This window comes from Elgaria multicarinata, chromosome 19 (assembly GCF_023053635.1).
Source record: "Elgaria multicarinata webbii isolate HBS135686 ecotype San Diego chromosome 19, rElgMul1.1.pri, whole genome shotgun sequence".
Taxonomy (NCBI): domain Eukaryota; kingdom Metazoa; phylum Chordata; class Lepidosauria; order Squamata; family Anguidae; genus Elgaria; species Elgaria multicarinata.
The window spans coordinates 13,816,536-13,840,658 of record NC_086189.1 but is presented as its reverse complement, the minus strand read 5'-3'; the positions used below and the strand labels follow the sequence as shown (position 1 = coordinate 13,840,658).

The window sequence follows — 24,123 nt, the reverse complement described above, 5'->3', positions numbered from 1 at the left end:
CTGCACTCAGTCTTGTGGATCGGAGGATCCAAACAGGAGCAGCCAGGCAGCATGCAACAGCATGCCGCTCGTGAATGATAAACCGAGATTTCCAAAATTCTGCCTTATCAATCAGTCTATAGCCTGCTTGGTTTACCTTTAGAAAGCTAAATGTCTCTCATAAAAAATAATAATCCAAGGGTTGCTTTACAATTTAGATATAAATTATTGAATATATCTTGACAGGCACAATTTTAGATCTCTTCACTAAGAGATCAAAGTTAATTCTGTGCTTTCAGCTTGATAGTCTTGCATTGGTGGCAAACGTCTTCCCATTCTGATATTTCTTCCGGTTTGGTGGGCAATCAGTCCACCTTGTCCATTCTCAGGGGATCGATTGTTGCACATGGGTAGCTATGAAGTGTTGGAGAGGTAAGAATTACAGCAGCAGCTTAGATAGTAAGTTCTCAAGACTCTGCTGCTGATTACTCTTCCACAACTCTGTCGGATAGTGTTATGTGGAAAGGTACCAGGATTGTCACCAGAAAGTCTAAGGGGGACAGACAGGCACACACAAAGAATGGGATGCTCAATGCTCTGTAATAATGCCAGAGCAGGGATCATTTAATGTTGGATTTTGCCAAGTAAAGCTTGTTCTCAAAATACCACCTTTACGCAAAAATGTTTATTGTGCAGTTCTAATTACCCAGGATGCTTGACCATTGGCTATGATAGTAGGGGCTGATGGATGTTGGTCCAAAATATCCAGAGGGCACCAGGCTGGGGAAGAGTGTGTTACAGAATTCATAAAATTATATGCAGTAGAAATGCCAATTTTTAGTTATTTCTTAAAACATCTTTTCTATCCATGACCTCCAAGGCAACTCACGAGTTCTTATAATGGTCCACAAGTGATACAGCTACAAAGACCAATTAAAATATATGTACCACGGCTGAGACACATCATTTTCTTGAAAGTATATTTGTTAAACTTGTGTTGGATTTCATGTTGGATTCTTCTTATTCATTCACTGGAATTCTTGTAACCTCTAGAGAACAGTTTGGGAGATTTTTCAGATTCCTGATTTTCTTTCGACAACTGCACATGTATGGACGAATTTTCATAAAATAAATGTCAAGCATATATGTTGTGTTAACTGCATCATATGATTTATTGACTCAGTAGACTTGTATAGATTTGTTTCTTTGACACAGAATAGGCTTTCTTAGATGTTGTGTGGAAGTTGTGATAAATGTAACACATTATATTTAGCAGGTTCCTCGTTTTAGGCAAGGCAGTATTATGTTTTCCATGGGAAGATATGCTTCCAGAAAAAAATGTATGTGTAACTATTTTAAAACTGCTAAATTTAGAGAATTTTATTCTACAATGAGAAATGATTAAACCAAATGTTTAAATTTGTACGTTGAGTAAAGTTGTTATTCTTAAGAATTGTTCTATGAAAGTAAGTTGGTTTTCCAGCCATCCATTTCTATTGTCTGTTAACTGGAGCTACATACCTGTTCGAACGTATCATAAAAAATCCTGCCCCTCTTATAGAATTACAGTTCTGCGAAGGACCAATGGCAGCAGAAAATAATAGGTAAACCAGTTCAAGCCTTAGAAAATATTCTTCTAAGAGCACAGCAGTGAAGAATCACAAACTTTGGGTGACCTTATGAAAAGGAGGACAGGGCTCCTGTATCTTTAACAGTTGCAAAGAAAAGGGAATTTCATTTCAGTGACCAGCCACGAGTCAAGGCGTTCTGCTGAATGCTTTATTGCTTTAGTGTTTTATTGTCAATTACCCAGCCATAAATCTCTGGCCAAGAATGCAGGAGGGAACTGTTGCGTTTTAAGAAGAACACAGTCCTTTAAGTAAAGTAAAGTTCTAGCCAGAGACAAGTTCTGAAGTGCAAGCCTACCGATCCGGGTCGAAGAACCAAACAGAGGGTGCTGATGTCAAGGAGCCAAGAGCAAGCGAAGGTCAGGTCCAGTCCGATATCAAGAGCCAAGTCAGTCGTCCAAAATGCCAGGGATAAACGTCAAGCAGAGTCAATCAAGCCAGTCCAGGTCAGGAAACCAAAGTCGCAGTCAAACGGTAAGGCGTAGGGCACAGTAGCAACCGGGGGGACGAAAGGTGTTTGCTACACCAGACCAGCGGTCAGGTTCTCCCTTTTCAAACCCTGCCAGCATGACCCCACCCAGATCTCAGCTGTGCCTCATTCCTTCACCTTTTGACCCAACCCCCTCCTACAGTTCAGCGTCTTTTCCCTGCCTGTTCTGCAGGCGCATACTTCGCCTCACCACCTGCATTTGTTCTGCCCTTCTCCTTCGTCTCCTTTCGCGGGGGCTGGGTGGTTGAACCACCTCCGTCTCTGACTCAGCCTCAGGAGCAACAGGCAGAGGAAGCGACTGACTGGCCCGTGGCTCCTCCACGGGACCTGCATTCTCCTCCATGGAATGACTCCCTACCAACTGCGCACTGGTCTCTGGTCCAGCTGTGGGGGAGGAAACACCTCCTACTTCTTGTAAGTTTGCCTCCTCCTCATCTGAGGAGGCTTCCTCGGGTGCAACTCTAACACTTCAGCAGGTGTCATTTGTATGCATGCAGCATCTGGTGAAATTCCCTCTTCATCACAACAGTTAAAGCTGCAGGTGCCCTGCCCTCTTTTGTAGAGTGACCAGATACAAAAGAGGGCAGGGCTCCTGCAGCTTTAACTGTTGTGATAAAGAGGGAATTTCACCAGATGCTGCATGCATACAAATGACACCAGCTGAAATTCCCTGTTAAAGATACAGGAGCCCTGTCCTCCTTTCCATATGGTCACCCTACACAAACTAGGTTCATAGGATTGAGGGGAGCAGGCCATCTCACAGCCCCTGGGCCTACATGGCAATGGTAGTGCACAGCAGAACAGTGGTTCTCAAGACAGAAGAAGCAGGAGGTCATCCCCTCATTATGTTCTGGCAGTGCAAGCGCTGGGATAACATGTCAAAACCAAAAAAGCATTGGGGGAACATTCTACCTTATGGCCCATGGTCCTACAGGCTGTCCAACTCACAGCCACAGATCCCACTTTAGGTAAGGCAAGACACACAGGGCCATAATAGATAAGCTGGCAATCATTAATTCTCTTATTGGCTTTTTAAAAGTAAATTGCAGGCAGGTTGGGGTGGAGGATCCAATCTGGATCAGGGACCCGGTGGGAGGGACCTTTTCTCCTTTACTGCAATCCTAATCCAGACTGATTTCCCTCACAACAGTAATTCACATTTGGGAAAATGCTCCCCATTGGAAGATGCTAGGTGCTGACGCCAGCCCTGGGGGAACAAGAGATATCTCAGCTTTACAACTTGGTGTGTTGGGTCGGGACTACGGATGGAGAAACTAGTCAGTTCAATTCAACGGGTGCCAATATTGCTAGCATGCAGGGGACATGTTGCAGCTGTTGCCATGTAGCTATTACGAATGAGGAGTCTGTCAGGGAAAACAAAGAGATGGCCACTCTATTTCAGCATCATCAACAGGGATTCAAGCCTTGATGTGTAAGAGTTTAGCACTGAACGTCTGTCTGGATGGTATAATCTGCCTGTTCTCAGCATCGGCATCATCAGCATCTTTATTTGTATTCTGCCTTTTGCCCAATACTGGGCCTTAAGGTGGCCTTACAAAATTTAAAACATATACATTTTAAACCTAGGAAAAGAAATGTACAATTAAAAAATACAATATTAAACATAAATGTTTAAAATACATGACAATTTTACAAGTTCTTAATATAGATGGAGGACCAGATTATTCTCCAAAGGCCTCCTGGAACAAACAAGTTTTCACCTGCTTCCGAAAGCCCATCAAGGAGGGAGGGAGCCAGTCTAGCTTCCCCGGGAAGAGAGTTCCAAAGCACAGGAGCAGCCACCGAGAAGGCCCTCTCCCATGTTCCCACCAAGCGTGCCCATGAAGATAGTGGGACTGAAAGAAGGGCTTCTCCAGAAGATCTCAAAGCACAGGCAGGCTCATAAAGGAGAATACGGTCTTTCAGATAACCTGGACCCGAGCCATATAGAGCTTTATAGGTCATAACCAGCACTTTGAATTGTGCCTGGAAATAGACTGGAAGCCAGTGGAGCTGTTTTAACAGGGGAGTTGTCTGCTCCCTGTAACCAGCCCTGGTCAACAATCTGGCTGCAACTCCTTGAACGAGCTGGAGTTTGCGAACAGTCTTCAAAGGCAGCCCCACGTAGAGCACGTTACAGTAATCCAATCGGGATGTAACTAAGGCATGTGTCACCGTGGCCAGGTCCGACATCTCTAGGAACGGGCGCAGCTGGCGCACTAGCTTTAACTGTGCAAATGCACTCCTGGCCACCGCCGAAACCTGGGCATCCAGGCTCAGGGCTGAATCCAGAAGCACACCCAAGCTGCAGACCTATGTGTGGGAGTGTAACCCCATCCAGCACAAGCTGAATCCCTATTCCCTGATCTGCCTTTCGACTGAACTCTGTCTTATCTGGATTAAGCTTCAATTTGTTCGCCTTCATCCAATCCATTACTGCCAACAGACACTGGTTTAGCACAGAAACCGCTTCCTTGGAATTGGGTGGAAAGGAGTAGTAGAGTTGGGTGTCATCAGCGTACTGGTGGAACCGCATCCCACAACTCCGGATAACCTCTCCCAACGGTTTCATGTATATGTTAAATAGCATGGGGGACAAAACAGAGCCCTGAGGGACTCCACAGGCCAACGGCCAAGGAGTCGAACAGGAGTCCCCCAATACCACCTTCTGGGTCCGCCCATCCAGGAAGGAATGGAGCCACTGTAAAGCAGTGCCTCCAAGACCCATCCCAGCAAGGCGGCCTAGAAGGATACCATGGTTGATGGCATCGAACGCAGCTGAGAGGTCCAGGAGAACCAGCAGGGACACACTCCCCCTGTCCAGCTTTCTCTCACATTTATTTTTCTTTCTTTGTCTCTCTTTTTTAAAATATCTCATGTTCTTTTGGGCTCTTATCAAACAATGAACGGAATGAAGCAGTTCTTTCTGCTCCAGGATATATAAAAGCTACCAATTCAGATCTCTGGGTTGCAATATAGCAACTCCATTCGCCAGACAAATCAGAGCCAACAGACTATGGGACAAGAAAGCTTGGACGTTCCCTGACTACACCTCTTCAAGGAAATCCACTATGGTATTTAAGTCAGTGCCTTTGTGTGGTTTCCAGCAGTGTAAGACGCATTGTTTTTACAAAGGACACTAATTAAAAGCCAACTTGAGTAACATCATTCTTTAAGTTTCTTCCTGGTGAGAGACATTTGGCAGACGTTTGCAGTTGGGCAAGGTATCTCTCCCTCAGCTAATGTTCTCACCGTCGTTCTTATTAGCTGCTTTTGCTTGACTGGCAGGCAAAGAGCTAGTAAGCAAACTGGCAGTGGCGAGAGAGGGTGAGAGAGAGAGAGAGAGAGAAAGATGAAGAATCACCTAGCAATGAAGATCATCTTCAAGGGGTTCTTTGTCTTGAGCCTCACCTGGAGGATGGGCCTGACCATGCCTTGATGCCATCCCCATATATAAAGAGATGTCAATAAAGGGACTTAAGGCTATGACGGGTTTACCTGATCTGTACAGACCCCTCCTTTGTAAATACTCGCGTGCCGTGTGACTCATTCCTGAATAGGGTCTCTGTGACTTCGCTCTACACGGCTTGCTGTTTCCTTCTTCACAAGGGGAACTTTACCTTGCTGAGGAGTAACTGGGAGAAGAGACAGAGAATTTTAACGTTTAAGTTGTAACAGGTAAAGGAACTTTTAAATATAATGATAGTTTATTGGTGATAAGAGACATTTCTATAAAACTGTTTTTGGGTGGGAGTGGGGAGTTGACTTTGGCATTTTTGTTTGGTTTTTCTGTCTCTCTCCTTGTTTCAGGAGTATGAAGAAAGGAAGAATGCAGTTAGTGCACCTTAACTGCAGGTTAGTGTCAGGCATGCAATCTGTAGTTCTAGAAAGGTTGGCTTGAAGGTCACTGCTGTGCAAAGCTACACCCAAAATGCTGCTGGTGCACGTCGTAGGAACTTCTTTTATTTCTGCAGTGATCAATCCTGCACTTCAGCCTCTGTTCCTTTCCTCAGAAGTGGGAGAGTTGGATATGGTGAGTGGAAGAGCACTTGAGGTTTTTCTTTATTACTGCCTTTCCCCCCCTCCCCTCCTTCGTGCAAGGAGTTGAAGATGATGTCCAATGGTACTTCATCCTCACAACAACCCATATGTGAGATATGCTACTGTGGGTGAATTCCCTTGTGTGGGTGTTTTTAAAGCATTAGCTAGCAGCCACCGTTTTGAATATTTAGGGCACAGAAGTGGCACACAGCTTTTTGTTACGTGCGAACCCAGCAAAGGTGGGTTCTCCGGGTGGTTGACAAGGTACTCAGAACTCATGAGATGTTTTAGGGTTATGTGTGGCTTTTCAACCACTGCAACAACCCACCCTCAACAGGTTCACATGTAACGAGAAGCTACAACACACCTCTGCTGCGCCCAAACGTTCATAATTAACATTTAACATAATTGTTAAATGCAGTGGCACCCCGGCTGTGGAATGAGCTCCCTAAGGAGGTTCGCTTGGCACCTACATTATATGCTTTTAGACGCCAGGTGAAGACCTTTTTATTCTCCCAGTATTTTAAGTGTCTATAAAAAAATTTTAACTTGGTGTTTTAAATATGTAATTTTGCATTGCTGCTGTTTTTATCTGGTTGAGCTTTTATATTGTGTTTTATATTATGGCTTTATACTGTTGTTTTATACTTTGAATGTTTTAAATTTTTGTGAACCGCCCAGAGAGCTCCGGCTATTGGGCGGTATAGAAATGTAATAAATAAATAAATAAATAAATAAATAAATAAATAAATAAATGCAGTCGCCACCATAACAAGAAGCCCCAGGGGGAAATTCACCCACAGTGGCTTCTCATTATGTGCAAACCAGGTCAGTGACTGCCCCAAAGTACTGAGCAAAAATGTGGAGGGACACAGATTTCATCGGTTGCTCAGTTCAATACTCTAGCCCAGTATATTCCAATAACCTTAGAGTCCAATAATCCCATGCTCTGGAGTTCAATACTTTAGCCCAATCTGGAAGCCTTTATGTGGCTTTTTCAAAAGGAGGGTGGGCAACCGGTCACCCAAGGCAGGCCTTCAAAAGCCTCTGCCAATATTTATTTATTTATTTATTTAATTTATATCTCTGGGCGGTTTACAACCATGAAAACGGTAATAGAGGGAGAGACGTGGGGGTGGGAGTCACAGAGGGGAGGGGGCCAAGGAGGGAAGGAAGTCTAAATGCCCCCCCAACAACCCCCAGGTCCTCCTGCTCAAGAAAAGCCCCCGCCAGAGCATGTGGACTTCTGCTAGTGAATGCCCCCCAGCCCCCCAGCACCTCCCCCTCAGCTCTCGCCCCACAGGGCCCGGCTCAGAGGGGCCCCTGGCTGGCCATGGCCGGATTGCCCCCTCCCTGCTCCCCCTCCCAGTCCCCCTCCCGCCGCCTGGAACATCAACGAAGATCACAACCTTCTGTTACAAACGCCAAAAGGGTCCACATCTTTTATTTACATTCAAAAACTCTGCCATGTACACCGTTGCAAATATTAAAACAAAAAAAAGGGCGTCATGGGGGTGGGGGGTGGGTGGGGGAGAGCCCCTCCAAAAAAACCAAAACCAAAACCCACGATCAAAACCCAACCAGAAAAAAAAACCCACTGATCAGAACTAACCTCAGATGGGGAGCAGATAAAACGTGGGATTTGTAGCCGAGTTCTGAGAAAGCCCCCCCTTCCCCCCCCCCAGAGTCCTGGTTAGGGAAGCTAACATATCATTTGGGAGTGATATGTTCCCCCCTGGGAAACTTGCTTGGTGAGGAGGAAATGGGAGAGAAAGTAAGAAAGAAAGAAACGGTGGCAAAGGTCACTTTTGGGTTGGGTCAAAATGAAGGAACGTGGTCCTTGACAGAAAAAAATTAAAATTCTACCACCCTGATCTATTTAATAGCTAGTTTGCAATATTCTCTCTCCTTATTACATTATGGCATCACCAGGGGTGTTGCTAGGTTCACACACACACTTCAACTCAGACCCCAAGTCAAGGTTCAGAAAACTGAATCTTTATGTTTCCTGTTGACTATCATGGGAAATTAATAATATATATATTTAAAAAAAAACCACTATTAACATTTTTCTCTTGCTAAGAATTGGATGATAATTGCAGGCACAGTAGTCCCTTAGGAGGGGGTTACATCTGCCCAATATAAGAAAAATTGGAGCAAGTTTTTTTTTGACTATGTGCTTTTCTATTTTGATTTTCTTTTAAAAGGAACATCCAATAACATTTTTTATTCCTTGGAAGAAACAGATGAAAATTTCAGGATTTGTTGCCCTATCAGAGATCATGGCTAGCAAATTACAGAATGATAGACCCATGGGGTTTTGTGAAAGGGTAGCCTTGACATTTTGGGAGGTCTCCGAGAGAGGATGTAGTTATCTCCCTGTCTTCCTTGTGAATCATTGTTCTGAAAATTACAGGTAGCCTCGAGGTGTCCTTAAGTAACAAACCAGCGAAGGTTCAGAAGGATAGGGGGAGTAGTTCATTTGGAAGGGGAGTTCTCCCATTTGGGGGCGGGAGTGGTTTGATTTCACTTCCCTTCACACACCCACATCCATGGTTTTGGGGTAAATTTGCTTGAAAATGCACAGGTCATCAGAGGTGTCTTCCAGACAACAAACCTAAAAAGTTCAGAAGAATAGGAGCAGGGTCTAGAGAATTACGATACTTGAAATCCAGTTTAAGGCTTTTTCGTAGTTAACTGTACTGGCACTGGAAGACTGGGATCTCATTGGTCCCATCCTTGCCCTCCTACAATACACAGTGATAGAAGACCATGGTAAAAAATGTGGACCTGTAAGTCATTGAACCACATTCCCCCCTTCCCCCAGCTCTCAGTGAAGCCAAAGCAAAATACATTATTTTGAGACTGAAAGACTGCCCAATTCTGCTTGGGTTTCAGACTTGGTCTGAACTCAATGCTCATAAGAAGAGCCATGCTGAATCAGACCAAGGGCCCAACTTGTCCACCATTCTGCAGCCTCCTCCTTGTTATGCGCAAGCGCTCATGATATTTTCCTCCCCATAACTTAATTTGTGCCAAGACTACGCCAGGATTCAGCCAATGTGTCTGTTTTCAAAACCAGAGCTAATTAATGGAGGAATTCTGAGCATGCACTAAGTGCCTTTCCCTCATCGCTGAAACTAGAGTTCATGCAATACGTACATTTTGTACAACAGCTCCCCCACCCAACTTTTGCTGATTAATTTTGCTGCTGAAAAATGAGTAAGTCCCTTTGAACTCAGCCAGGTTTACTTCTGCTTACCATACATAACATTGCACTGTTAATCCTGGATTTCCGTCTCCCCACAAACAAATATGAATAGGATTCTTTTTAAACCTTTGGGTGTTTTTTTTTTTTTTAAGGCATTTGGGGGCTTTTGCAAAGCATTATTATTAATTTTGCCATTTTTCTGAAAGATGCAGTCTGGTTCCATTCAGAAGACACCTTAAACCATAGCTAACCATGGTGGTTAAGCTAGAAAGCCAGGCCGCGTTCAGAAGACACCTTAAATCATGGTTTTAACCATGGTGAATAAGGCTTTTGGCTTTATTCACCATGATTAAAGCCGTGGTTTAAGGTGTCTTCTGAACGCAGCCCGGCTTTCTGACTTAACCACTGAGTTTAAAGCCATGGTTTAAGGTGTCTTCTGAACAGGGCCATACATACACATACATACACACACACCATTTCTATTTGAATGAGAGTTTCAAGGTGATCACTTTCATTTTGAGTCAGCCCTCCTGTAGGGCTGGTCATTAAAGATATGTTCAACGAATTTGTTAACAGCTGCAAGATTAATGATATCCAGGAACTGGAAGGTTCAAGGGGATTATCATATAGAAAATTGGTATAAAGAAATATGGGATATTGCTATTAATGACAAATTAACATGTAACAGAGTCAGAAGAGGAATGATTAAAACGAATGATTTTGAAGCAATATGGAAACAGTTTTTGGACTTTGTATTATTAAGGGTGAGAGGGAAAACACTTCCAGAGGAATTAATGAGATTTTGGAAATCAAAATAAGATCCCTGGGTGGGGTGGGGGGGAACATGTTAACGTTAATCAATGATTAGATAAATCAGAATTAAGTAAAGAATATATGTTTATTAATCTGTTTAGTATGTATTATTATGTATTATGTGGTATTATTATATATTGTATTGTTTGCATTGTTTAGAAGTTTGGTTATTATGTAGTTATAGGAAAAAATCAATAAAAATTATTTTAAAAAAGAAAGATATGTTCAACTGTAGCTGAAGCATTTGTTTTCTGACGGAGGGTGCTTCCGCTGAGGCTTTTATTGTGCCATCGCACGGCCTCATTAACAGAATTTTATGGAGGGTTGGGTGTGTCCCGACAACATTGTGATGTTCCTCTTGGAAGCCTCATCCTGTTGTGTGTTTGCTTTTCCAGTCAGGTGCACAGTAGCAGTTGGATGTTCCACTTTGAAATGCAGTGCCGTTGGAATAAATCATACCTGGTAGCTATTTCCATCACCACTTTCACTTCAATAATAATCCTTTCCTACCTCCAGAACAGAAACGCCAGTGCTCCCAAGGAAATGCGGCGGAACGCCTGCGGCGGAACGCCTGCCAGTGATACCATCACACCCCTAAAAGACAACAAAACCTTTATCATTAACGCATACTCTGATAATAGAGAAAGCGAGAACAAAACGACACGGGTGATTGGAATAGTCCATCATAAAGACGTCAGGGAACTTTATTGCTGGTTTTGCTGCTCATCCATTCATGAAATACGTATCTCCCAAGCTAAAATAGATGTCCATGTTGATCGATTTGATTTTCCTTATGGTGCCACAGACTTGCAATGTCTTGAACCTAAAGACTGTGAGCCCCATTACATAATGATCCATTGGTCCCGTGAAGGCAAAATTGACCAACTGCCAGAGTTTGAAATAAGAAACCGCTATGCTGAGGATGACCTTTTGGGATTCACCGTCTGCATCTCCACCATGTTTGGAAACTACAACAATGTCCTGCAGTTTGTGCAGAGTGTGGAGATGTATAAAATTCTCGGAGTGGAGAAAGTGGTGATCTACACGAATAACTGCAGCCAACTGATGGCAAAAGTGCTGGATTTTTATGTTGCAGAAGATATTGTCGAAATAATCCCTTGGCCGATTGATTCATACCTCCGTACTACTTCTCACTGGCATTACTCAATGGATGCCAAAGACATTGGCTACTACGGGCAAATTACAGCCTTAAATGATTGCATCTATCGCAACATGTACAAGACCAAATATTTGCTGCTCAATGACATTGATGAAATTATTCTGCCTATTAAATATCCAGATTGGAAAACGATGATGCACAACTTGCAGAAGCAAAACCCAAAGAGTGGCATTTTTCTCTTTGAGAACCATGTCTTTCCTAAAACCATATTCGAACCCAACAATCCATTCAACATCTCACTTTGGGGCTCAGTGCCCGGAGTCAACATATTGCAGCACGTCATGCGGGAGCCTGATAGGAAACACGTTTTCAATCCTCGGAAAATGATTGTTGATCCAAGGAAAGTGATCCAGACCTCTGTCCACTCTGTTCTCAAGGCGTACGGGAAGCACGTTTATGTCCCAATGGATGTTGCCTTTGTCTATCATTGCCGGATTCCCTTTCAAAAAAAGCTGCCTAGAGAATCCCTGATTAAGGATACAACAATCTGGAGATTTAATAAGTCACTGGTTGGGAATGTTACTGAGGTTCTACAACAAACAGTGTTGTAAGCAAGAGAAATAAGCTGCAGAACTCTTAGCTCAGAGTGTCCTGTAGGACCAATTTGGTGGGATGGGTGACATCAGGGTTGGGGGTCTAGCCCCAAGCCCTCCCCCTCCCCCTCCCCTGACATAGAATCACAGAATAGCAGAGTTGGAAGGGGCCTACAAGGCCACTGAGTCCAAACCCCCCCTTCCCCATGCAGGAATCCACCCTAATGCATAGAATCATAGAATAACAGAGTTGGAAGGGGCCTACAAGGCCATTGAGTCCAACCCCCTGCTCAATGCAAGAATCCACCCTAAAGCATCCCTGACAGATGGTTGTCCAGCTACCTCTTGAAGGCCTCTAGTGTGGGAGAGCCCACAACCTCCCTAGGTTACTGGTTCCATTGTCGTACTGCTCTAACTGTCAGGAAGTTTTTCCTGATGTCCACCCAGAATCTGGCTTCCTGTCACTTCAGCCTGTTATTCCGTGTCTTACACTCTGGGACGATCGAGAAGAGATCCAGTCCCTCCTCCCCAACGTCCAGTGTACCTTCCTCTGTGCCAAGAGAGAGCTGTTCTCAGCTGTTCTCCAACACACATCCAAATCACATGCCAACTTCACATACATTTATGGTGCTATATAAATAATAATAATAATAATAATAATGCCACTGCTCATCTCAATCAGGACAGCAAGCAGCAATCAAAGGGCCTTGGCTGGCCCCTACGAAAGCTGGATGAGTACCAAGCAGAGACCTACACTTGACTGGGGGAGGGGAGGGGAGGGAGGAGTGAAGCCAACCGAGGGTGCAGCTCCAAAAACGGAAAGGCTCAATATTGCCTACAACGGATGAATGTCTGTTGAAGATGGTGGAGTTGGCAGAGATGGTAAAACTTAACGTCAATAATTAGAGAAAAGTCAGCATCAATGGTTTTAACTGCATGGTTATAGACTTTTTGCAGGGACTAGAAAAAAGTGATTTGTTTATTAATCAACGATTAATCAACGATTAAGAAGAAAACTTTAAAATAAAAGAAAGAGGGGTTTTTTATTATTGTAATTATAGAGTAAGAGAAGATATGGTCACTTATTTTTGCTATGGAGAAAATCGGAAGTCCATCTTAACTTTGTATGTTTTTGATGAGTTTTGTGACTTTTTAAAGAATCTTTCTCTGTGTTTTGTTTTCTTTTGTATTGTGTGTTTGTAAGTTGGTTGCGTTTTGAAATAAGAAAAAATCAATACAAGAATTTATACAGGTCACTTGCTTCCCCCACCCCCTCTCTCTTCTGAATGGGCAGGGCTTTGGGGAGGGAGCTCATGGGATGGAACTGGAACCAGAGGTTCTCCACCTCTGACATCTCTAATGACCATGATCACTGCTGGACATGTCACTTAAAGCAGAGAGCGCAACATGGCATTCTCACGCAGACATCGAAGATTCACGGAGCACGTGATACACAGTGGGCCCGTGCAAATGCTGTTCAATTGGAAGGCTGCTTCCAGATGTGGCTTTTATTATTCAACCGTCCTGTCCCATTCGTGGAATTTTACAGGGATCCAGGTGATGTCGCGTTTAATTTATAACCCTCTTATGTTTTCCCACCACTTCTACACAAAATTAAAGAAGGCAGTAGCTGATATGAATAATAGCAACCAACGAGTGCCAAAGGCATGCAACTACTATAATATACAATATTCTAAATATTAAACATATTAGCAAAGGGGGTGATAGAAAATCTCAATATTGTTTTTTTTTATTTGAAATCGACTTCTTTCAATAACAAAATCTCACAATATTTTTTGAATCAACATAAATATCTTTCAATAGGCTTTTAAGGCTTTTAACATAAATGTCTTTCAATAGGCTTTTCACATTATTTTTTGAATTAACATAAATTTCTTTCAATAGTTACCTGAAACTTTTTCAGGTAACCACCCCCTTGGTTCCACAAACTCATGCCCAGTGCCCCCTACCCTACACTATAAAAATCATTATTCAGAATAGCAGTTTTCAATGACCCACTAAGGAAGATAATAGCAATAAAATTCAAAACAATAACAATTAATTGAATATTCATTCAAATCCTCTGGATCCTGCTGGTCTGGGGCCCGGGCTGGGCAGAGGAGCTGAGCTGAGGAGCTACAAGCTGCAACTGCTCCCCTTCTCCCTCTTGAAGCAGAACTGCGCCCCGCCCCGCCTCTGAAGCATCCATTTGCACTACAAATGGCTTGTCAAAGTCTGGTGCCCGGAGGACAGGGGCTCGCTTCAATTTCTGCTTCAACCTATCAAAGGCCTGCTGGCAGGCCTCCGTCCACCACACCCTCACCAGCTGCCTCTTTCGACACAAATCCGTCAAGGGTGCGACCAAGTTACTAAAATTGGGGACAAACCTCCGGTAGTAGCCTGCCAGGCCCAAAAAGGACTGCACTTGTTTCTTGGTTTGGGGGGTAGGCCACTGCTGAATCGCTTCTACCTTGGCCTCCAAGGGTTTCAGAGCACCTTGCCCCACCCGATGCCCTAAATACATCACTTCTCCTTTCCCAAACTGACACTTGGAGGCCTTCACGGTTAGCCCAGCCTCCTGCAGCCGTCCTAGGACTTGGGCCAGTTGTTCTAAGTGCTGTTCCCAGGTGTTGCTAAAAACCGCAATGTCATCCAGGTAAACACAGGAAAAAGCACCCAAACCTTGCAAAACCCCATTCATAAGTTTCTGGAAGCTTCCGGGCGCATTCGCCAAGCCAAACGGAAGGACCGTGAACTGGTAGTGCCCCCTAGGGGTGGAGAACGCTGACTTCAAGGCAGCAGCAGCATCTAGTGGCACCTGCCAATATCCCTTGGTTACATCTAGAGTGGAGATGAATTTAGCCCTTCCCAAGGTTTATATCAAATCATCAGTTCAAGGCATGGGGTAGGAGGCCACCGTGGAGATGCTGTTCAGCCTCCTATAGTCCACGCAGAATCTAATACTGTTATCTTTTTTGGCTATGAGGACAATAGGGGAGGACCGAGGGCTCTGGCTTTTTTTGATAACTCCCATAGCCAACATCTCTTCAATCTCCTTGTTCACCACTTCTAACTGCTTGCCATTCAGCCTATGGGGAGGAGACTGGATGGGCGGGTGGTTCCCAGTGGAGATGGAATGCCGAGTCAGCATAGTCCGCCCCGGCAGCCCTGAAAATAAGCTTTCAAACTCCCCCAGGCATCGTTTAAGTTGCTCCCGCTGCCTGGCGGACAGCTCTTCGGGCATCTGAATCTCAGACAGCCCTTCTCTTCCCCAGTAGCCTGCTAGCACATCAATCCCAGACTCCACTTCCAGGGGGGCCTCCCCCCCCCAACCTGACACACTCGGACAGCCCTCTCATGGAACGGTTTCATCATGTTCACATGGTAAACTTTTGAGCGATGTTGGGTTTTCAGATCTTTCAGCAGAGTTAACTTCATTCAATTTCTTTTCCACCACTAGAGAGCCTTCCCACCTCACGGCTAACTTTTCAGGCTTCAGAGGTTTCAATACTAGCACTTTGTCCCCCCTCCTGAAACATGCGCTGCCGTGCTTTTCGGTCATACCACCCCTTTTGAACTCGTTGGGCTTGGGCTAAGTTCTCTTGTGCAGCCTCCCCCACCTCTCTCAGCAGGTTTTGCAAATCCTGCATATATGCTACTCCCGAAACAGGGGTGGGAGTGGTCCGTCCTTCCCACCCCTCCCTCAGCAGCTTCAGAGGACCCCTGATCTCCCGCCCGAACACCAATTCATTCGCCGAGAACCCTAAACTATCGCTCTTCGCATTGCGTGCTGCGAACAGGAGATAGCATAATGCTTGATCCCAATCCGAAGCATGCTGAACCGCACACGCTTTCAGCATTTCCCCCAGGGTTTGGTTAAACCGTTCCACTAACCCATTTCCTTCATGATGGTATGCTGCGGGGGTGCATTGCTGAACTCCAGCCAACTTCCACAATTCTTTCAGAAGCTGGGACATAAATCCCCCTCCCACGTCATGTACTAAGACCCAGGGCACCCCAAAGCACGTGAAAATCGTCATCATGGCCCTAGCCAGCTGAGAGGCTGAAATTGTTGACAGGGGCACGGCTTCTGCGAACCGGGTAGCATAATCCACCAGGGTTAAGATGTACTTCTTCCCTGAGCGTCTCACCGGGCTAAAGGGCCCTAATATATCCACCCCCATTTTTTCAAATGGGGTTTCGGTGATGGGGGATGGGCGGAGAGGGGCTTTAGGGTGGTCCCTGGGAAATCCTACCTGCTGGCAGGTTTCACAGGTGGTGCAAAACTCCTGCACCTCACTTGCCACCCCCGGCCAGTAAAAGTCTCGGCTTACACGACCCAAGGTCCACCGAATACCTAAATGCCACACACACCAATTCATGAGCTGCTTCCAGCACCTTCGCACGAAAAGATTGGGTCACTATTAGCTGCTTCCTTTCCACCCCTCCTTCACCTTTGGGCACAAAAATCCGATACAGTAAGCCCCTTTCCCATACAAAAACAGCCACACCCGGCTTCCCCCCTCCTTCGGCCGCCCCCCCCCCAGCTGCATCCCGACACCCTTGCAGCATGGGGTCCTGCTGTAATTCTTGGCGAAACTCAAGGGTGTCCAGTCCTTCACGCAGGGGGTTCCTTCCTCCCCTCTTGCCTCACTTTGTCCTCTGGGCGGGGTTTGGACTTTGGGCCAGTCACAGACTCTCAACCCAGCCTACCTCACAGGGTGGTTGTTGTGAGGACAACATGGAGAGGAGGAGGATGTCAGTGGGGCGGTAAATCCACTTTGGGTTTCATCCAGAACCAGCCAGAAAAAGTCAGAACCAGCCTTTAGAATTCTGACTGGTCCTGAATGAAACCCAAAGTGGATTCACCGCCCCACTGACATCCGTGCCACCAGCCTCCACTGGATTGCAGCCTTAACCTGGTAGCACTGCCCCAGGAACGTCTCAGAGGCGTGCTCCACCCCTGCAAAAATAGAAGCCACGTTTTCTCATTCGGAAACCCAGACTCTGGATCTGAGTGGGTGGACAATAATTCTTCACGAGATGCTCTCGTTACTTTGGTTATTATTTAGTGTTACTATTACGTAAGCCACAGCATCCAAAAACCGGTTTGGGTCACGGGATGAGCCCCGCTGACAGCAACTGAAGTCTTCCCGGATTTCCGTGCCCTGTGTTGCACAAGAAACGCTACCCTGAAAGCCATAGCATGTTATGCTGGTCTGGCGTGTGTGTGTATAAACCCTGAGGAGCTCTTGCTCTAGGCTTAGATGATGGAGTGGCTATAAATCCCTCTGATGCAACCGGTTAATACCAACGATTCTGTGGGGTTCTGTGCTCTCTCCCAGGTCAACACTGCAGTCACCTAGGGGATTTCAGCCAGTCTTCTCTTCAAAAAAACAGCAGACACACTCATGTTTTCCACTGGGACGTGCTAAACCTGTTTTCCCAGCCAGCTTCTGCCTTTCTCTTTCTTTCCTTGTTCTTTTGAATGGCTGGGTAACAATATTCGGATGAGCAATTCCGAAAAGCCAACTATGAGCTGAAAAATTCATGTCTAAAAACAAGCAAACAAAGCTTTTCTCTGCTGTGGTACCCCGGCTGTGGAATGAGCTCCCTAAGGAGGTTCGCTTGGCACCTACATTATATGCTTTTAGACGCCAGGTGAAGACCTTTTTATTCTCCCAGCATTTTCTATAAATACATTTTAACATGGTGTTTTAAATTTGTAATTTTGCATTGCTGCTGTTTTTATCTGGTTGAGCTTTTTTATTGTATTTTATATTACGGTTTTATACTGTTGTTTTATATTATGAATGGTTTTAATTTTTGTGAACCGCCCAGAGAGCTCCAGCTATTGGGCGGTATAGAAATGTAATAAATAAATAAATAAATAAATAAGTAAGCAAAGCTTTTGAGAACCAATCGGAAGAGTTAAGATAATCTGGCCTAACGTTCTTGTTCAGGAAATATTTTTGAAACACGTCTGAGCTTGGATGTTTGCTCACTTCATATGCAGTGGGGAAGAACTGGAAGAAATACAGGATTTCAGAGTGTTCCTGCACGACTAGAGAAGACAGCAGGTACTGTCCTGTTTTATCTTTATCTTTGTTGTTTGTTAAACATGCCTTTTCTACTCATTAGTTGTCAGTGTAAAAGTTTACGGCTGCAATCCTACACACACTTAAACACCATTGAACTGAATTTTAACACACTATTTTAATAATAAATGTAGGTAATATTAAGAAACTTGGCTCTTTGAGAATGCATTCAGATGGAGGTGAAGCTGTTCAAATGGTTTGCTGCTTGGCTGTTGATCTTTCTTCCTGATTACTGCTTTTTTTTTTAATGAAGTCTTATTATTTGGCTGTCTCCTCCTGCTGTGTAGAATATCTGTCCAGGATTTGAGGTCTTTTTTGGTCTTATTTTGAAAACAAAAAACATTGCAGCTGACATTTTAGAGGTTTTATGATTTTGCATGTTGGTTGAGTCCACTTTATTTATAAAGATAAAACACTGGTTGGGCCTCATCTTGAGTATTGCATCCAGTTCTGGGCACCACACTTCAAGAAGGATGAAGACAAGGTGGAGGGGGTTCAGAGAAGAGCAACGAGGATGATCAAGGGTCTGGAAACAAAGCCCTATGAGGAGAGACTGAAAGAACTGGGCCTGTTTAGCTCTGAGAAGAGAAGACTAAGGGAAGACATGATAGCACTCTTCAAGGACTTGAAAGGTTGTCACGCAGTTCATCCCAGAGTGCAGGACACGGAGTAACATCTCCTTTTTTACCTTTCCGCGGTCATTAAAATTTCTAAGATAATTTAACCATGCAGCCAGTAATAAAGATTTGATGCTTTACAAGGGAGGGTTAGATTGCTTAGGGATTAGGAGTGTGGAGAATCCCGTTCAAATCCTCCCTCAGCCATGAAACTCATGGGGTGACCTTAGGCCACTCACCATTTCTAACCTACCTCACAAGGTTGTTGTGAAGATAAAAATTGGGTGTGGGTGGGTGTCATGTATGCTGCTTGAAGTTCTAAGAAGAAGAGTCAAAGCAATATTTCTCCTGGTGCATGCCTAGGTATGCTAACAACCAGAACAGAGGATGAAATTCATGGAAGTAATTTTTTCCTTAGGGGCCCTATCAAAATATTTATTTATTACATTTCTATACCGCCCAATAGCCGGAGCTCTCTGGGCGGTTCACAAATAAATATATGGCTCAGTAAGGGAAGACTCCCAGTTGCTTTCAGTATATGCCCCACAACATAACAATGTTGTCTGTAAAAATAACAAAAGAATATTGTGGTACCTTAAAGGCAAACACCTTTATTATGGCTTAAGCTTTGAATGCCATCATACATTCATTCATCTTTCAAGGGTTTCCCCTTTCATAGAATCATAGAATAGTAGAGTTGGGCCACTGAGTTAGTGTGAAAAACATTAGTGTAACTTTCTATTGTGGTTATTTTCCAGGTTTCTGTTCCCTCCCCAGGCAGAAAAATGTAATCCCTGCCTGTTAAATTTTTGGTAAGATGAGCTGTCCTTCTTTAGCTTTCAGCTCCATCCCCAGAGTAGTCAGAGTCAGTTTATCTGTGCATTTCATCTCCATTAATACATTGTGCTCAAAGCAGATCACTGAAAACTAATGTGTAGATTGGAATAAAGTTATCCTTCAGATTGCACACTTCAAATTTTGTACCGCAGTTCCCAGCTCAAAAATTGCCTACAGGAATTGCAAATTAGTGGAACTTTGCAAACAAAAATGCATAGGTGAGGAAGAATTCCATACAAAAATGTATATTAGGGAAAGTCAGGTGCAAAAAGAAAGGCACATCTTCCTGTGATCCCAAGAAACGCAGACTGATGTAGAAATTGGATCAAACTCAGACAGACGTATGATAGAATACTTGCAAAACTGACATGGATCAGATATAGGCTGGTTTGGCCTTCCCTTAAAAGTAAGTCTTGTTGTGGGTAGTAGGGATTGCAACCTTAACTACAATAGCACAATAGCTATAAGATATAAAAAGTATAATACTCTATAACATAGCATCAACCCTTAAACACATCAAGAGGTCCACTAACAATACCCAGTAGCAATCAATGATTCCAGACTTGGTCTCATGAAATCACTGAAGGGTGTTTTTCATGCAACCTCTTATTCTTAAATAAATGAGGATTTTAATGGAATTGTCTTAATGTGGGTTGAGGGTTTTAATGGAATTGTTTTATATGTTATTGTAAAGCGCCTCGATGCCAGAAATGGTGAGGCGGCGCTATAAAAATGCTTTGAATAAGTAATAAATAAATAAATGTAAAGCAATAACAGATTCCTCACCCAAATCAAACTAGCAGCAAAATAGGAAAAGATACAAATAACACTGAACTATCCTTTGTAGCAGCATCTAAACAAAAAAGGTTAAATGTAGTATATCCCTAAATATAAGCATAAACAAAACATCCGGCTAAAAGCTACCACTTTTCTGCTAGGTGAGATACCCCTGCACACTTACACACACACAGAGAGAGATGGGATTCCAACCCTAGCGCCCCCAAAGACAAGGTATAACTTGGCCTGGTTGGAACATTATGCGAAACCATAATTTCACATTACATACAGAGCCTGCTCCCCTCTTCACTTTTCTCTTCCTGCAGTTATCTTTCAATATTTGGCTTAGCCAAAAAAGACAGGACTGTGGAACGGCCTGCCGGAGGAGATACGTCAACTTAATTCTCTCTCTCTCTCTGAATTTAAGGCAGCTTTAAAGACTAGCCTTTTCCAACAGGCCTGCCCAGATGAATTTGAAACCCAAGTATTTTTAAAGATGTGTTGATTGTTACTTTTGTAATAGTTTGATATGCTCTTTTAATTAATTTTATGTATTTGATTTATATTGTATTGTTGTACTAATGTTGTTCCCCGCCTCAATCCAAAGGGAGAGGCGGGTAAGAAATCAATCAATCAATCATCATCATCATCATCCAGTTGAATAGAAAAGAGAATTTCAGCAGGTGTCATTTGTGTGCATTTATTTATTTGTTTATTTATTACATTTCTATACTGCCCAATAGCCGGAGCTCTCTGGGCATGCAGCACCTGGTGAAATTCCCTCCTCATCACTACAGTGAAAGCTGCAGGAGCCCTGCCCTCTTTCGTATCTGGTCAAGAGGGCAGGGCTGTCGTGATGAAGAGGGAATTTCGCCAGTGATACATGCATACAAAGTACACCTGCTGAAATTCCCTTTTCTACACAATGGTTAAAGATACAGGAGCCCTGTCCTCTCTTTCCACATAGTCACCCTTATAAGCCTGACTTTGTTCTCGTGGGACGGCTCATGTGTGGGTGTTTCTTCTGTGACTGTGGCATCATACGAGATGAATCACTCTCCATAAACCTATCCCTCTGCCTCACCTCCTCTCTGTTGCAGGCTCAGCAGTGGGACGCATGGTGGTGTGTTGCTGCTATGTGATGTTCTGCTTCAGGAGGAAAACTTATTTGGCTACTGGGCTGTGTCTGGTGGCTTTTGTTTCGATGCTGATGCTTTCCTATCTGCAGCTGCAGAAATACTCTCGCCAACCCAAAATAATCCTTCGGAAAGAGAGAGGCCTTTGCAGGGGAAGGATGGCCAGTAATTCAATCTCTGTTTTAAGGGACAACAGGACTTTGGTCATCGCGTCATACTTCGATAACCGGGTGGAAAAATTGACTCGGGTGATTGGAATTGTACCCCACGAGGAAGTCAAAGAACATTATTGCTGGTTCTGTTGCCAAGCTGCTGACAAAGTCTACATCTCGAAGGCTGTGATCGACGTCCACGCAGACCACTTTGGATTCCCGTACGCGACGGCGGACTTGATCTGCATGGAACCCAGAAACTGCGAGCCTCGCTCTGTGTCGCTGAACTCAGTTCCTTATGGAGACGGCAGCCGGTTGCTGCGGTTTGAAATTAAAAACCGCAAACTGGAGAGCTCTTCCGTGGAGTTCACGGTGTGCATCTCCACCATGTTTGGAGACTACAACAACATCCTGCAGTTCATTCAAAGCATGGAAATGTATAAGCTCCTCGGGGCCCGGAGAGTGGTGATCTACAAGAACAGTTGCAGCCCACTGATGGAGAAAGTCTTGGAGTTTTATGTGGCAGAGGGGACCGTCGAGATAGTCCCCTGGCCAATCACATCCTACCTCAGTGTTTCTACTGAATGGAAATGGGACCCCAAGGGCAATGGCACCCAGATTGGCTATTACGGACAAATTGCAGCCTTGAATGACTGTGTCTATCGGAATATGTACAGGAGCAGGTACGTATTGCTGAACGACGTTGATGAAATTATTCTGCCCGTTGAGCACGCAGATTGGAAAGCCCTGATGGAGAGCCTTGAGAAGCAAAATCCAGAGGTTGGCATTTTCCTCTTTGAAAACCACGTCTTCCCTAATACAGTCTTTACCTCCGTCAACATCCCGTCTTGGAACGCAGTACCTGGAGTCAACATATTGCAGCACAATCTTCGAGAACCGGATAGGAAAGAGGTCCTCAACCCACGGAAAATGATTGTCAATCCCAGGAAGGTGGTTCAGACGTCTGTTCACTCCGTCCTCCAGGCACTGGGAGACAGCATAGAAGTTCCCATGGAAGTCGCGATGGTGCACCACTGCCGGGCCCCTTGGCAGCCAGACTTACCCAGAGAATTCCTGATTAGAGACACAACACTCTGGAGATATAACTCGTCACTGATCAGCTCAGTTAGCCGTGTGCTACGAAACATACCATTGCAAGTGGTGAAGTGAGGTGTCTAGGAAAGGTTACGAAGATCTATCCTTGGGACTGTCAAGGAGATATTTGGGAGTGATATAGAATATGAAGTTCTTGTGCATACTTGATAGAGGAATAAAGGGGAAACTGCAGCATACATTTGCTGTACATACTGGAAGAAGAGTCCAAAAATAACTTAGTTGCTCTTGGCTATCTAAGAATATGAACCATGGAGTTTGATAAAGAGAGGTGGTAAGTTTGTCTTGCAATGACAAATGTAGGGTAAGTGAGAATTTCATTCAGTTCGTTTTTTGGTAAGAATTCCATAACAGAGATGGAAAGAACTTGCATTTTTTTTAAAAAAAAAAAACAGTGTAGGAGAAAGCAAAACTAACAGATTCGTTGATCTAGGCCAGTGGTTCCCAAAGGGGATGGTGGGATTGCATAGGGGGATGGCAGGGGGCGCTAAGAGGCAAAGGGGCGGCAGGGGGGCACTCGAGGTGGTCTTTTCCAAGAAGCGCCTCTCCAGAAGGTCTTAAAACCGAGGGACATTTTTATAGCAGAAGCCATATAGGGGAAGAATCCACACATGTATTAATACCATTTAAGAAGAGTCCTTTTAACGGTGAATTGAAATGTTTCAAATGCACCAAAACGCTAATGAAGAGACATACCCTGCTTGGTGTGCCCTGCCACGCTGGCTGCAAAACAGAGGCGTTTGCTCTCTTTTCCCTCCCTCCCTCCCTCGGCAAGCCTGTGGTGGGTGCTTCCCATTTAAAGGGTCCAAAGTTTAAGAAATCGTACCAGGAGTTTTGGTTACAGAAGGAAATTTCTGATTGCTATCCTGCACTATGGAGAGTGGTTCAGAACTTCCTGGTTTCATTTCCAACATCATATTTGGTGGAATGTAGTTTTAGTATAGTCTGCCTACTTCTCTCCAAGCAAAGAAATCGACTCCAGATTACTAAACGTGGTGATTTAAGACTTATGTTAAGTAACTTTAAACCAGACATTGGGAAACTGGTATCACTTCATCAAGCCCATCCATCACATTAAGAATTTACAGAATAGTGTGGTACTCTACCCTAGTTACGAAATGTGTTATCTAATATTCTTGCTAAATGACTATCAGACTTTGAAAAGATGATATCACTGGATAAAGTTCATCAATTATGTTTAATTGAATAAACTAAAAAAGGTAATTGGATTTTGAATAAATATTCAATTAATTGTTACTGTTTTGAATTTTATTGTTATTATCTTCCTAGTGGGTTGTTCAAAACCGCTATTCTGAATAATGATTTTTATAATGTAGGGTAGGGGGCACTGGGCATGAGTTACCTGAAAAAGGTGGTTACCTAAAAAAGTTTGGGAACCACTGATCTAGGCAGAAGATTGCCTAGATCAGTTTGTGGGGGGGGGGGATTGCTTGTGTGTTGCCTGAACATGTCCTAAGTCTTGGTTCACATGACACGCTAAGCCATAATGGGCCTGTT

At 44.1% G+C, this 24,123-nt stretch overlaps 2 protein-coding genes across 2 annotated transcripts; both read left to right on the top strand.

Annotated features, from left to right (window-relative positions):
• Nucleotides 1-10,705: 10,705 nt before the first annotated feature.
• On the top strand, nucleotides 10,706-11,893 carry LOC134411259 (beta-1,4-galactosyltransferase galt-1-like). The gene has a single exon (XM_063144980.1). The coding sequence runs from the start codon at nucleotides 10,706-10,708 to the stop codon at nucleotides 11,891-11,893; it is 1,188 nt and encodes a 395-aa protein (XP_063001050.1).
• Nucleotides 11,894-21,350: 9,457 nt separating this feature from the next.
• Nucleotides 21,351-23,002, top strand: LOC134411065 (glycosyltransferase family 92 protein F13G3.3-like). The gene has a single exon (XM_063144650.1). The coding sequence runs from the start codon at nucleotides 21,409-21,411 to the stop codon at nucleotides 22,660-22,662; it is 1,254 nt and encodes a 417-aa protein (XP_063000720.1). The 5' UTR covers nucleotides 21,351-21,408; the 3' UTR covers nucleotides 22,663-23,002.
• Nucleotides 23,003-24,123: the final 1,121 nt, after the last annotated feature.